Source organism: Myxine glutinosa, chromosome 1 (genome assembly GCF_964187855.1).
Source record: "Myxine glutinosa chromosome 1, kmMyxGlut1.1, whole genome shotgun sequence".
Classification (NCBI taxonomy): Eukaryota; Metazoa; Chordata; class Myxini; order Myxiniformes; family Myxinidae; genus Myxine; species Myxine glutinosa.
In genome coordinates, this window is record NC_136261.1 from 243,542,052 (window position 1) to 243,558,079 (window position 16,028).

General features: G+C 50.2%; 1 protein-coding gene across 7 annotated transcripts in view; it reads left to right on the top strand.

Annotated features, from left to right (window-relative positions):
* Positions 1-16,028, top strand: part of LOC137435479 (inositol-tetrakisphosphate 1-kinase) — a 58,394-nt gene that overhangs the window by 13,231 nt on the left and 29,135 nt on the right. For all 7 annotated transcript variants that reach the window (XM_068129338.2, XM_068129313.2, XM_068129321.2 and 4 more), the window contains exon 6: positions 14,984-15,082. In XM_068129338.2, coding sequence (XP_067985439.2) covers positions 14,984-15,082 — 99 coding nt within the window. The remainder of the gene's footprint in view (positions 1-14,983; positions 15,083-16,028) is intronic.

A 16,028-nucleotide genomic window follows, 5' to 3' on the forward strand; every position in this document is an offset into this window, starting at 1 on the left:
TAATTGTTAGGGACTTAGAAATGACAGTAGGGACAAGAGTTAAGTCGTGACTTTGGTACAGGTAGAGGGGACGTAGTCAGATTAGATGGATGATAATGACGAGGGATGTGCTTAGTGTAAGGGATGACGGGGAGCACGAGCCTAAAGGGGAAAAGCAGCTTTAGTTAGATGATGCCATGTGAATGAGAATCTTTGTGATGAGCCTGTTGAAATGAGGCATTGAATGGGAATCTTTGTGGTGAGCGTGAGCAAATGAGGAATTGACTTGCATGGTGTGCAATTGGGAAACAGGTGTGTATGGAAAGTGGTGTGCGACATAAATGGTGTGTGAGATGAGTTGTGTGGAATGCATGGTGCGAAGGAGTGAATGGGGAAGGAGGACCCATTCACGGATACCCGGAGCGGGTAGTTTAAAGTTAGGTAGAGGGCTTAGGCAAATTGTTTGGATATGCATGAGACTGTGGAGATGGCTGGGTGTGTGGGCCTGTTGGTGCGTATGGTTATTGGGGCACTCCGCCACTGGTAGTCTGTCGGCCAGGTGAGGCCGCAGGTAGGCTCTGGGAGCCAGTTAGAGTTGTGTAGTGTTCAGTGGGGCCCGAGGATCCCAGGAGAGGACCCGGGTAGCCCAATGCCAGAGAGGGCATCAGAGGGGTGAGAGAGCCAGGAGGGCCTTCCCCAGTGTAGGGTAGTCGCAGGAGCGCAAGGTAAGCTCGGGTGGCGACTTCAGTGGCGGAGGTGCGCGGGTAGGTAGACCCGCTAGTAGAGTCGCACGACCCAGCCCTGAAATTGTGCAAAGGCACAGTAAGAAAAATTGGGGAAGACCCAAAATTGGAAGGCACCAGGTGGTCAATGGGAATTGGTTTTTAGAACCACATAGAGTAAAGATGGCCAATTGGATTGGCAGGGCAAGACCCCGGGTAGTGTTACTGTGTTAATGTTATCAGAATAGCTAGGATAAGAAATCTCTTCGCACCATCCACATCCACTCACCAAGGTGACAGGACTCCACACCAGGTTTTGTGAACGATTTGGAAGGTAAAGACGCTTCTCGACGTGGTTGGACATTGTGTTTATTCCATCTCTTCCTTCTTGGGAGGGATTGGCAGACGAATTTGGTTGAGAGGGGATAGAAGAGACAAGACGTAGAGACGAATTTGTAAAGTGTAAATACGGGGAGGGGCAAGGGTAGTGTAGGCTGACATGGGGGGTGACGAACGGCTAGGGACGAGCTTTCTCCGCTCGCTCTCTGCCGTGCTCCTCATGTTGCATTGCCTTGCATTGACGTGTACCCTTGCGCCCTGTCCTCCGCTGACTCTCTGCTTTGTCTTTCCTCCCCACCCATGGACCCATATTTTTGTTGAGGGGAGTGTGCAGGAACCCTGAGTTGTGCGGCGCACCTGCTACCTGTTGCTGCACCAATACACCTATGGACCACACATTCTGTGGCCTGGCAACCTTGCTGGAGCAGACAATTGCTGCAAACGTTACCTGGCTTACTCACCTGCGGACCACTGTTCTTAGGAGGCGTCGAGGCCATGCAGTCGGACCACCTAAGTTGGCCCTGCTGGCCGAAACAAAAACTGACGCGGTTGGTGCATTTTTATTTATTCCGGTTTGTCAGGAAAGAAGATCTCCAAGTTTTATTACGACACACCGAAGACGAAGCAGGAAGATGCAGGAAGACGCAGCCAAGCAGCACAAGGCAACATCGTGGATTGTGAAATGTGATTGTGCATTTATTATTGTTTCATGATTATGGTGCATTTGAAAGGTGAACTTTATGGTGTATTGGTGCAGTGCATTGTTGTTTCTCCTCTCCAAATCTTCTTTCCCACAAAAGAACAGGTCCTGGGTTGTAGAACTGTAAATAATTAGATTAGTCTTGTAAATAACATGCTCCCCACCGGCTTTATGTTTAGTTTGCGAATTCTTTCCGCAATTCAGTTAGCTGTGGGTGTGAGTCTGTTAGTACACAACGCAGTAGGTGGGACATATCTAGTGTTTAAAACTGTCACACACAGGGTGGTAGATGAAATGTAGAGGGAAACCACATCTAAGTGTCACACGTAATTTAAAGAGTAATCCTGACCCTTGCTCGAAACGGGTCGTTCTCACTTGTGTGGGTTCGGTTCGGGGACGAGCCTGGCGAAGGAGGGGGGCAGTGTTGCGGTTTCGAGATTGTACATATGACATCATTAAAGGTTAGAGGTTGCCCCCCATAGTTAGTCCACGAGCAACACGTAGGCCCACTTAGAATATTAGTTATGTGTGAGTATAAGGCCATTTCCCTAGTAACATCTGCGTTGTGTGAAAGAAATACCATTCGATCCCGTTCATTTTGAATCCACCCTTCAAATTCCACCATCCCCCCAACAGGCGCAATCCATTGCACCTCGCATTAGGATGCTCACTAGTCCATTGCACCTCGCATTAGGATGCTCACTAGTCGAGCTAACACGAGGTAGGCCTGAGCAGAGGGAGGAGCGCGGGGTCGAGGAGGGGAGGCGTCAAGGAGCACGTCAGAGGCGATGACGGTAAGGGCCACCGTCCAACCAGGGCTCGAGCGACATGGCGTGACGGGGCGTGGCAAGGCGCATCTGGTGAGTTCCAGAGGGTTCCAAGGGCGTGGCAATAAAACCCTTGGCGCGAGGCCCCCACCTCAGTTGTGAGAAGGACTCGCATCAGTGGCGCATGATAAAGGACTGACCCGGAGTTATGAGAAGGGAGAGGCAGGCACTCGAGTTGGGAGAGAACTGATTCGGAGCGCTCGTGTGAGAACTGCATTGAGAGGACCGGCGTGCACACGACAGTCGAGAGCCATTGATTGAGAAGCACGTATTGAACTGTCCATTTATTACGTACGCAGCCCCGCGAGTGTAACCGCCAAAGCCCAGCCTGCCGTTCACCACGTAATAATCCCGTGCAAGCCAACGACACGTGGAGAGCTCCTGGCCGCTGTGTTCATCTACTTCGTGGTGCGAGTTGGGGACCGGAGAGTGGGCTGCCTGGACGCCATTCCTGGACCATCGACCTGTTCGTCTGCAACCCCGTGTGAGTGTGTCTGAGTGTGAACGGGCCCGTTTGTCTTGGGATAAGTTAAGACTGTGTAAGGCTGCACTGTCTTCTTTTGCTGAATCATTGTACATAGTGTAAATAAACCATCTGTTATTCCTTTTCTTCCTGATTCAATCGTACCTGTGATTTCCTCCATTCGGTAAGCGTGACACAATTACGAACCGCTTGGATCGAGTTTAGTCATTGATAACGGCTCGGGTCACGGGTTCGCTACCGCTCGGCGTTTCCACCAACACCCGTGATTCGGGCGGGGTTTATTTCCTTGCTTCCTGGGCAGCGCTGGTACTTAGGTATTAGTGATCAGTCCTATGACCCTACTCAGCGCTGTCCGGAAGTGACGTCATAGGTCCTGGGTCCCGTCGGCTAGTCAAAGACAAGGGGACTAATCCCCCCTTGGTGCGGGGAAAAGGCCGGCGCAGAGACCCGCAACTATATATATATATATATATGTATATATATATATATATATATATATATATATATATATATATATATATATATATATATATATATATATATATATATATATATATATATATATATATATATATGTCTGTATATATGTCTGTATATATGTATATATATGTATATATATGTATATATATGTATATATGTATATATATGTATATATATGTATATATGTATATATATGTATATATGTATATATATGTATATATGTATATATGTATATATGTATATCTATGTATATATGTATATATGTATATATATATGTATATATGTGTATATATGTGTATATATGTGTATATATGTATATATATGTATATATGTATATATATGTATATATGTATATATGTGTATATATTGTTGCGGATATGGCATTTGGCCTCCATCCATATCCGCTTGTAAATATTCCCCTATTTCCCCAATACTCCCCAACTATCCCCAATCCCCCATTCCCTAGTCCCATTGCCTGTAAATAACACTCTGTAGAACCGACCTTCCCCTTTTTCCCCCATCAAATGTCGTGCCCAGGTCCACCGCATCTCACGTAGACAACTTTCGGACATCTTGCTAGTTATTCTTAGTCTATGTCAGTTAAGGACTCGTTTCCATTAATTCTGACTCTTCGTTGCACCAGAATGTGATTATATGGCACCAGTAGTGAGTTTAGGACCTTCCCCTACCTCCTCCCATCTTCCCCATGAAACTACAACAACTACAACAACAACAACAACTACAACTACAACAACAGAGGAGAGTGGGGGCGGCGGGGAGTGTGCGTCCTCACACCGGCTCGGTTGGCCGCCATTGACCATGCGCTCCGACGGGGTTACCACGAAGGGGCTGGCTGTCAGCTCCTCGTCAGGGGCGGAGCCTGGTGGCCCCCCCCGCACCCAATAAGAAGGGCGGACCGATTCCATCTGGGGCGGAGCTGACGAGCCGAGGGCGTGTCACTCCCCGCCGGATGTGCGCAGCGACTTACCGGACGTGACGTCAGATGCGCCCCCAGCTTGGAAAGAGAAGGCACTACCTCCGAGCGCTGAGAGACCTCCTGCATCTTTTGGGCCGCGCTATCCTGTCCCTGAGCACAAGGTGCACCTTGTGCTGGCCATCGAAGACCCGCTTTCCTTGCCATCAATCCCCGTGTGAGTCAGTTTTTGTCCTGTTTATCTGTCGTCTGTCGGGGCTATTATAAGACCGTGTTTAAGTGCCTGTCTTCCTATGCTGTCCCTCTTGTCGTTGTAATCTGACCTTCCGCCATAATATAACCTCCTCCGGAGGTCTTGAGAACTGAACCCTTGGTGTCGTGTCATTTTAACCCAGCCGTTGTGTCTTTTTCCTCAATTGATTTAGCATAGCGCGATTTGGCCAACGTTCGAGTGGAATCGGGTAAACTGTGCAGACGTGGTCATACCAAACCGCTCGGTAAACCAACATCCACAACCGCGTCTGTCACATTTGGTGTCAGGAGTGGGATTCGGACCTGGGACTAAATTTGTTAGGCCCAAACTTTGGGAGGTAGAATTCGATCCGGAGCGCGTTTTTTCCGCGCTCGAAATTATAACGGCGAAATTTGATTTGTTATACGGAAATAAAAACCCGAATTTTGAAAGTCGCGCTATGGCGGATCAAGACAGCTGGGTTCCGGTAGAGGAGAGTGAGGCAGGGTCGGTCCAGGACCAAATTGAGGGACGCGAGGAGAGCGAAGCAGCGAGGGTAGCAGACGCACAAAATAGCGTCGTTGCGCCCGACATTGCGGGGGCGCAAAATGGCGCCTCGCTGGTCGCGGCGCCCGCGACCGTGGCAGCGCCCCTGGTGGATTCGAACCTTTTCCTCCTGCAAATGAGGGCCCTTATGGAACAAATGGGTGAGCAATTGGGAGACCAAATTAGAGGTTTGAAAAGCAGTATGGGACAAATGGGGAACCGGATGGAGGCTCAGAATAAGCAATTGGGGGTAATGGGAAACGAAATGGGGGTAATGGGAAACGAAATGGGGGTAATGAGGGACGAAGCGAGGGGTACCGGTGAGGGGTTAGACAATAATTTTAAGGGATTAGACGAGAAATTTGGGAAATTAGACAATAGATTAGGGGAAATACAGGAGGGGTTAATGGGGGTAGAAAACAGAATGGCCGCTCAAGAGAATCAAATGGAAGGGATGCAAAAAGGGTTAGAGGGGTTAGAAAACACCATGGAAGGCAAATTGAGGGACCAAGCGGAAAGGGAAGTTAAACAAATGGGGCAGCAGATAGAGGGGGTCAGAATGGGGGTAGAAACCAAACTGGATGCTCACAGGGAGGAAATGGAGCAGATGAGGGTGGCATCTGGGCAGGAGATGCAAGTGATGGGAGAGGAGATCAGAAGAGGAGTGAGTGAGGAGGTCGGAGGAGTGCGCGAGGAGGTGAGGCACTGTAAGGAGCGCATGGAGAAGGAGGTGAGAAAGGGGACTGTAAAGTTACAAGGGGGCATAGAGGACCTGACGCAGGAGGTGGAGCAGCTGACGGTGGGACAGACGGAGTTAGTGGAGCAGGTTCAAAGGAACACTGCGGTATTAGGAGGTTTAAAAGATGACTTGGTAGCGACGAAGAGGGAATGTCAGATGGTACGTGAGGGACTGACAACGAGGCTGGACGAGGTGATAGAGGTAATGGAGACGAAGGACCGGCAGGTGAGGACGCACATGGAAACGGTCAAGGTAGCCTTGGAGGACAAGCTTGAGGAGACGTACCGGGGAATAAAAGAGGTGAAGCAGAAATTAGAAGAAGTGGAAGAAGGGGTGAGCGAAATTAAGAAGTGACGGAGAGAGGATAAGAAAGAGATAAAGGAGGAAGTAAAAGAATTGGTCCAAAGTCTGTGTTCGGATCGTGATGATGTGCTCATTAACCGGATGAGGGATTCGCAGGTGATGGAGGAGAAGCGAAGAGGAAGAGGACCCGGTGTAAGTGGTGACCAATATGGTCGTGCGTATGATGTGCCAGGGGATTTAAGGAGCTTGGGGGTCGAGATGGACCCGGGTGTTCGTGAGAGGCCATTGGTGAAGTGTGCGACAGGTCTGGTGTGCGAAAAAGGAGGTGTGCGAGAAAGTCCGACTCTGGGGTGTGTGAGGAAAAAGTGCGTGCCAAGGAGTGAGGGTGCTGGCGAGAGTGAGTCGGTCGTAGCGCGTGTGCGAGGGAGCACATGGAAGCGCGGTGTGGTAAGTGTTACAGAGGGTGTGACGGGAGAGTGTGCGCGAGAGAGGTGTGTAACGGACGGGTGCATGAGTAAGGGTGAGTGCGCTGTCAAGAATGGAGGTGAGAGTAGTGAGAGTGACAAGGAGCGTGAGTTGGTTGTGACAGGTGAGCGAGGATGCACACCTGGAATGGTAGAGCGTGAGTGGGAATGCACGCTGGAGTTGGTGGTGAGGCACGTGGTTGGGTGTGCGAATGAGAGCACACCTGTGATTGTCACAGAGGAGGTGACCGAGGAGGGGGCGCGAAGAGGTGTGTTGGTGAGGTGTGCGACCAACGAATGTGTGCCAAAGTGTTCGGTGGTCAGGTGTGTGACCAAGGCTGTGAGTGGAATGAGGGTACCTGGGTGTGTAAGGAAAGGTACGAGGAGCATGGAGACGGCTGGATGTGTGAGCAAGGAACGGGCTGCGGGGTGTAAGCGTCCAGGTGAAGCATCGACGGTAACCGATTTAGAGGTTAGAGCGACTTTTAGCCGAAGCGGGCCCTCGGTGCGTGCTGGGCCTCGCTTTGAACGGCCTCGTCCGTGCTCCACTAGGCGGAGCTGGCAGCCCGATAGAAAGGGTCGTCATGGCGACCACTTTTTGGTGAGACGTGCCGGCAGGTCGAGAGCGGGACATTGGATGGCTCCGTGCCGAGATGGTGCGTGGGATCTCGGCACGGGTAAGCCCCCGTCCCTGCACCGAATGCCGGACGCATCCAGCCGCTGGCACGGAACAACCCGCATTCATTGCTCGGCTTTACGAAGCCGGGCTTTGGACAGGAATTGGCGCACCGAGAGGCATTAGTGAGTAGACTGGATGATGAGGATAGTGTTTTGGCCCCAAAATTAGAGAAAAACAAAATTTGATGATTGGCAAGGGATTGGCAGTAGTGATTGGCAGATGATGGGTAGTGATTGGCCAAATTTTTGATTTGTTGAAATTTGATGTGCAAAATTGGTAGTGAGCGATGGGCCCGGTGGGTAAGGTTGGCATCCCTGCCACCCTTCCCATATGGGGCAAATGCGCAATAGATTATGGGGTGTATGGCAGTGAAAACTAGCCCGGGTGGGTTAGGTTATATTGTTAGGGCCCTAGAAGATGACATTAGGTAACGTTAAGTTTAGTTAGTGACTGATGCCTGTAGTGGGGACGCAGGTAGATTAGTGTGGATGATAATGACGTGGGAGCGCAATAGTTTAAAGGGACGACTGGGAAGCGCAAGTTTCAGAGGGGAGTAGTTAGATGAGATGATGCTGTGTGAGAATTGAACAGGTGTGATTGCACAGGTGTGCAACTGGACAGGTGTGTGGAGCAGTGTATGAGTAGTGAGTGTTGTGGATCAGCGCGAATGCGCTTGGGGAGAGAAGGGTGCAGGTGGCACCAGGTGTGAGAGCACAGGTGTGCAAGTACAGGTGTGTGGAGAGAGTTGGAGTAAGTGGTACGGAGTGGTGTGCATGGTGCGAAGGTGTGGATGGGGGAAGAGTGGACCCCTTTCACGAGTACCCGGGGCGGGTAGTGTAAGTGTTAGGTAGAGGGTATAGGTAAATTGTGGTTGGATATTGGCATCTGTGGTGTGTGTGGAAGAATGGTGTTTGGATGGGTGCATTAGTGTTGTGGAAATGGCTGGGCGTGTAGCCTGTTAGTGTGTGTAGTTGGTTTGGGCACTCCACCACTGTGAGGATGTCGGCCAGGTGAGGCCGCAGGAGGGCTCTGGGAGCCGGTAGAGTTGTTGTGGATGATATTTGGGGTCTCACTCCCCCGATTCATCTCCCAGTGCCCTTGCACAATTTCTGGGCTGCGACGTGTCGCTCTCCCAGCAGGTCTACCCACCTGCACACCTCCACCACTGTAGTTGCCACCCGAGCTTACCTAGCTCCTCACCCTAACCTAACTAACTGAGGAAGGCCCCTCCTGGCTCTGTCACCCCTTGGTGCCCTCTGGCACTGGGCTACCCGGGTCCGTCCTCTGGATCCTCGGGCCCCATCCACAACAACTACCGGCTCCCAGAGCCCACCTGCGGCCTCACCTGGCCGACATCCTCACAGTGGTGGAGTGCCCAAACCAACTACACACACTAACAGGCTACACTCCCAGCCATTTCCACAACACTAATGCACCCATCCAAATACCATTCTCTCACCCGCACCACAGATGCCAATATCCAACCACAATTTACCTATACCCTCTACCTAACACTTACACTACCCGCCCCGGGTATTCGTGATGGGGGTCCACTCTCCCCCCATTCACACCTTCGCACCATCCACTCCATTCCACAATTTCCACCATACTCACTCCACGACCATCCATTCCAATACTCCATATATTCCACCCTCCATGTATTCCACACAACCATTTATTCCATACACCTGTTGGTGCACACCTGTGCACTCACACCTGGTGCCACCTGCACCCTCCTTCCTTCCTGGACCATTTGGTCAATACAACACTCATCACCTTCACTCACTCTTCCACTGCTCCACACACCTGTTCAGTTGCACACCTGTTCAATCACACCTGTTGAATCCTCAAACACACGGCATCATCTCATCTAACTGCTCCCCTCTGAAACTTGCGCTTCCCAGTCGCCCCTTTAAACTATTGCGCTCCCACGTCATTATCATCCACACTAATCTACTTGCGTCCCCACTACAGGTATCAGTCACTAACTAACCTTAACGTTACCTAATGTCATCTTCTAGGTCCCTACACACGATATATCCTAACCCTCCCGGGCTAGTTTTCACTGCCATAAACCCCATAATCTAGTGCTCCTTTGCCCCCCCACTGTGAGGGATGGTGGATTGGCCATCCCACCACATCGGGGATCTCTCACTATAAATTTTGCTCGTCCAAATCCAACAAATCAAAAATTTTCCAATTACTGCCAATTCTACTCACTATTCTAAATTTCGTATCAAATCACTATCACTATTATCATCATCACAGTCCGCTATATCCTAGCCTCGGTGCGTCATGACATCATTAAACTCGGCTTCGTAAAGCCGAGCAATGAATTCGGGTCGTTTGGTCGCCTGCAGGTTGAATCCGTCCGGCTTTCGGTTCAAGGGAGGTGGTTTGGTCGGGCCGAGATTCCACGCACCATCTCGGCGCGGTACCTTGCGGTCCCGGGCCCGATGGCTCGATCTCCCCCGGTCGGAACCCCGTCCCCACGAGGGGGCACCGTGCCGCTTCCTCCCACTCGCCCTTGAACCGGACCGGTCGCCTCGCCCGCCAAGGCCCGGACTCGACCGTGCGGGGCAGGGCCAAGCCCGAATCGGCAACGACGCTTCGAAGAGAAACGACGCAGCTTCGATCCGCGCCGGGCCTCGCATCCAACAAAGCACACCGCGCCCCGAGTGCTCGCATCGGCTATCCGTCGCCCTAACCGCTAACCCGGTTACCGTCGATGCTTCACCTGCATGCTCACACGCATACGCTACTCCTTTCACCCTCACAAAACCTGGCGTTCCAACGCCGTCCGTACATTCCACCAACGCTCTCCCTGTTACACACCACACCTCTCGCGCGCACTCGCCGTTCGCACACCTCGGTCCACACCTCTCCTCCGTTACGTCCTCCGTAACACTCACCATGGGCGTGCACTCTTGCATCCACCCACTAACGCGCTTAGATGGGCTCTCCCACACTCGCGCTACCACCAACTCAGGTGTGCTTCCTCGCACACGTTCCACCACCACCTTACTCTCCGTGTCACACTCCGTACACCCCGACGTGCATTCTCGCTCGCACTCGGTTTCACACTCGCGCTCCGATGTGCCCTCTCGCACCTGCGCCATCACCAACTCACTCTCCGTGTCACACTCCGTACACCCCGACGTGCATTCTCGCTCGCACTCGGTTTCACACTCGCGCTCCGATGTGCCCTCTCGCACCTGCGCCATCACCAACTCACTCTCCGTGTCACACTCCGTACACCCCGACGTGCATTCTCGCTCGCACTCGGTTTCACACTCGCGCTCCGATGTGCCCTCTCGCACCTGCGCCATCACCAACTCACTCTCCGTGTCACACTCCGTACACCCCGACGTGCATTCTCGCTCGCACTCGGTTTCACACTCGCGCTCCGATGTGCCCTCTCGCACCTGCGCCATCACCAACTCACTATTCGTGTCACACTCCGTACACCCCGACGTGCATTCTCGCTCGCACTCAGTTTCACACTCGCGCTTCGTAACACGCTCACCCTTTGACGCACACTTTTTTTTCACACGCGTGCCATTTCCACTCACCCGGGACCCTTCACCAACGCCCGGATGCCTCCTCGATCCCAAGCGCGCGAAAATTCTTTTGTCGCCAAACATCCTCTTACAAAATCTCCCCGCACAATACACAGCACGGCTCACCTTTGGGGTTCTTCTTCCTCCCTGCACCAAAACCTGCAAACTCTTTATTTGGTTAGTGAGCACATCATTATGAGTTGAGCACCGACCTTGTACATATTCCATCACCTCCTCCTGCCGCGAGTGGTTTTCTAAGTCCCCGGTCTCTTCAATTTCATTGCCCACTTCCACTTTTTCTTTACTCACCTCGACGACCGTTGGCTTTAATAAAATTCCCTCTACCTCATCGGTCGCCGGCTTTTCCAAACCCCGTGTCGCGATTTCTACCCCCGTCATTGTACCCGCGCTTTTCTCCGCTTCGTTCAACCAGCGCTTCTCGACCCGCGTTACCTCGTCGTGCACCCTTGGGACTCTCTCGCCCACCATGCGATCCATGGTCTCCCCACATTTTTGCATGCGGTCACCCATTCTGTCCCCAATCTTGCCGATTCGCTCCATTTGGCTTCCTAGCCTCTCAAATTTATTGTCTATCTTCCCTATTTGGGCACTGGTACCCCTCGCTTCGTCCCTCATTACCCACAATTGCTCATTCTGAGCCTCCATCCGGTTCCCCATTTCTCCCATAAGGGCCCCCATCATTCTGTTTTCCATTTTTTCACTATTAGCCCTTATTCTGTTTTCCATTTGTTCCATACTGTCGTTTTTTTTCTGCATTTCCACCATGAATTGGGCCATGAAGGCTTGCATTTGGGCCGCGCTCATTGGTTCCGTGGCCGTGGCCCCCTCAACCGCGTGCGCGAGAGCGCCATTTTGTGCGCCTGATACCCCCTCAACCACATCCTCCATATACATTTCCCCGAGGTCCTGGGTCGATTCTACCCCGTCTATCTGTATCTCTCCCACCGGCATCCCGTCGCCTTGACCAGCCATGGCGCGATTTCAAAATTCGGGTTTTGCTTTACAACACAAATTTCCAGCAGCTCGTAATTTTGAGCGCGTTAAGCGCGCTTCGGGTCCGTATCTCACTCCCCGACACCAATTTGTTACGGTCCGCGGATTAGATGTTATTTTTACCGAGCGGAGGTATAACCGCGGCCGAACAGTTGTTCCCCGACTAAACCCGATTCACCCAAACGTTGGCCGTATCGCGCCACAGATACTCAATGTGGAAAAGACTAAAACGACGAATGCAAAGAGGAAGAAGAAGATGTACAGAAGAGTAACGGGGTTTATTATTTACACATACACAAGCAAGAAGAACAGTCACGATTATTTACAGGGGACATGAGACGCAGGTGACACAGTGCAAATTACTAGCTTATCGAACAGGCTTACTTAATACCCAGGACAGAACAAACGAAGACACAGACTCACGCGGGGAATTGCAGAGTGGATTGGCTGCAAGGAGGAATGTTCAGCTCGGACCACAAGCGGGAAGGCTTGGCAGGGCGCACAGCAAGCCGGGCCTCATCAGGCTGGGAGCGAGCAGGGCGACGGCGGCATGCGTATCTCGCTGCACGCGGCCGGGGCTGGTTGTCGCTCCACGTCTCGGGCTCTTTTGGGTCCTCCCCTTCTTTCTCCCAAATCGTCTGACGCGTCTTTCTCTCCTTGCGCACTTGTCTCTCTGCAGGTCGTCTCTTTTTCAGACTCAGAACTCATCTGCCTGGGGAACGTCCCGTGGCGGGTTATATAGGCCCCGCCCCTCAACCTTTTCGAACCTCCCCCAAACATTCTCTCTCCGCCCTCTCAAGCCAAACCCCTTGTTCATGGTTGGTCGAGTGGGGCTGGCTCACCACTCCCCTCTCTGACGAGGTGGGGACCCGCCTTTCTTCCCCAACCCTGCCTCGTGGCCAATGGCGGTTGAAGAAAACCGCCCAAAATGCAGTTGGCCATTGAAATGAAATGAAAGGGGATCTACTCTTATTTCACTTGGTGCAATGGAGTATTTAAATTAATGGGAGACACAGCCTTACCCTAAGACACATAATAAGGAAATAAACTACTGAACAGGGGTATTCTATGATTGGCTGCCATGTATGCTTTATGGAGTAATTATGGGACGCCCTTTGACCTTTACACTACGGAGGTATTTACAAGGATCATGACATTTACAAAGGGTGATCTTTACAACAATTTACACTACAACAACAAAAAAAAAAAACCATTCTCATATCCACAACAATATTTTACTTCCGGCTAATAATGTTGAATGAAATAAAAACGAAGAAATACATGTCGGCATCATTGTTGACGTTTTTGTGACGACTGTCATCAAATTAAAAAGTAATATATCTTAACGGAAAAGCAAAAGCGAATTTTTAATATATATCGACACGTTGCCGTCGGTGTCATGTTGGGCGGTGTATGATACACCATGACGCGATATATATATATATATATATATATATATATATATATATATATATATATATATATATATATATATATATATATATATATACACACACACACACCACCTGATAGCCTTGAACACGACTTAATCAAGAGAATACTGTTGTGGTTTTGAGAACCCTTCACTACTAAATTTTTGTAAATGTTCCCTTATAAATAATCCCCTGTAAATACTCCCATTTTTGGTGTAAAGGTCAAAGGTTGCACCCTAGTTAGGCGATGTACAACACGTAGGACACCATAGGATCTTCTTTAGTTATTTCATTAGTCTGTGTTTCAGGTAAGGATCTGTTTCCAATAGTTGAATCTGCGTTGTATTAATCAAATAACCTAGGCCCCTTCAATTATCCCCAATCTCTCTCTCTCTCTCTCTCTCTCCAAAGTGCCAGTAGCCGTATTGCCGTCGTCGCTGCCTTTTGGTTTGTTCCTGCCCGCCGCCATTACGCACGCGGTCAGAGTGGGAGAAGAAGGGAGGAGCGGCCAGGAACATAGGCGTGGCCCCATCAACGCGTCACAAGGGGAGTTACCAATGAACCCTCTTGACCAATCCGGGCCGAGGCGTGTTCACCGGTAGGCGGAGCAAAGTGGACGCGGCTTGATACGCGAGGCTTGTGATAAAAGCGCGAGCGCGAAGCCCTTTCACGCAGATGCGGGGGAGAGAGCAGATGATCAAGAGAAGAGAGATCGGCAGATGATCGGCAAACTTGAGCGAACAGCGCAGAGGCGGCGAATGATAAGAACCTTGCGTGGAGGATCGCTTGGGACGATCGTGTGATACGAACTGCCGTGGTTTTGAGAGCGTTCGGCACGCTATACGTACGGAGATCCCCCGCCCCTCGCATTTGTAAGGTCCGGTCGCGCGCCAACGACACCAGCTGCCTGCCATTCTTCGCGGTGGACCCGGAGCCTGGAACCATCTGCTTGGACCCTTCTCTTCCTTCCCACCACCACCACCCCATTCGTGTAAGTGTGTTTGTATTGTCATGGTCGTGTTGTATAAGAGTGTATAAGGTTGCCCGATGTCCTTTTATTTCCTTCTTCTTGTATACTCCCTTCTTTTGTTTCCTCTTTTAGATAGTGAATAAACCATATTTGTTCTTCCTTCACCCTTCTTATTCTCTGGCTTCCTCTCGTCCGATCGTCTTTGTCTTTTCCCCATTGAATATCGGTGGCACGATATAGGAACCGCTCAGAATCGGGTTAGTCCTTTTGTTAACGGCTCGGATCGTGGATTGCTAAACCGCTCGGCAGTTACCATCGCATCCGCAGTTCGAGCAGGGACTCATCTCCCTGCTTTGCGGAGAGATTGGTGAAGGTATTTGGGAAACCTTTGACCAATCACCCTGGCCAATCTCATCCCGCAAAGGAGCGGGATAGTTCCAGGACCGGAGACGGCCAGCTTAACAAGACAAGGGGATTAACCCCCCTTGCTAACGGGAGTGCCGTACTCCGAGATCCGCAACAATACGTTTTTTTTATTTATCTTACCTCATTTTTATTCTTGCTTCTCTTTGAAACAGATTCGCTGATATACACGCCAAGTTTTGCACTCCTGGAGAGTTCTGACCCTGAGAAAATATTGGAAGCGCTGAAAGTGAAGAATGTCACATTTCCTTTTGGTACACTGTACAAATTTAATTACATTTCCTACTGAATATATTTGTCTGTGCAAAGAGTTTTGTGTGAGGTTTTGCACACGTAATAATTTCGGAGGAACAAGTCTCCTCTTCTTCCTCTTCCTCTTCTTATTCTTCTTCTTTCACTTTTTGTTCTTCTTCTTCTTCTCGTACTCATTATTATTGTTAGCAATAGTAGTGGCTGGCAGATAGCGTAAAGGCATGCCCACGCGCCTCTGAGCTGTCTAGCCTGTGTTCAAATGTCGTCCTATATGTAAACTGTCATCCTGGTGTTTCACGGGCAGGGTGATTCATCAATGTGTGCGCCGTCCCTTGGATGGACGTTAAAGTGGAGACCCATCTACCGACATTAGTTGATGGACATTAAAGATCCCGCAGTGTGCTTCGTGAAAAGTCGGTCAGCTATTGCTGCCAGCACCATGAACAAGGTCTAAATTCCTGCCCTGATAACCACTGGGAAGGGAACGGCATACCACCTGTGGTAACACTCTCCATGGGGCTTATTTGGCAGCACTGAAACTGACTTTGGGCAGAATACCAGAAAGAAGAGTAGTTATATTTATCATTGTAGTAGTAGTAATCTTAGTATTTCTATTCATATTCTTTTTATTCTACTCAGCTTATCTTTATGAAAGGAGTTGTAAGTCCATCAACTGACGTATGTCAATCAACAAATTAATGATGCTGTTTTTCTCTGTATAATTAAAAAAAAATCCCTATATATTATTTACTGAAAGTTTCCCTCCTGTCAACTGGAGCTACTTTGAATGCTTTGAACAAGTTTTCACAATCTTTTCGTTATTCACAAAGTCACATTGATAATATTCCTTAAATATTGTGTTGCTTGCAATATTAATTGTATATTTCTTTAAGTATATGTTGGTAAAAGTCATAGGTTGGCATCCATGGGGAGGAAGAAATTCGTCCT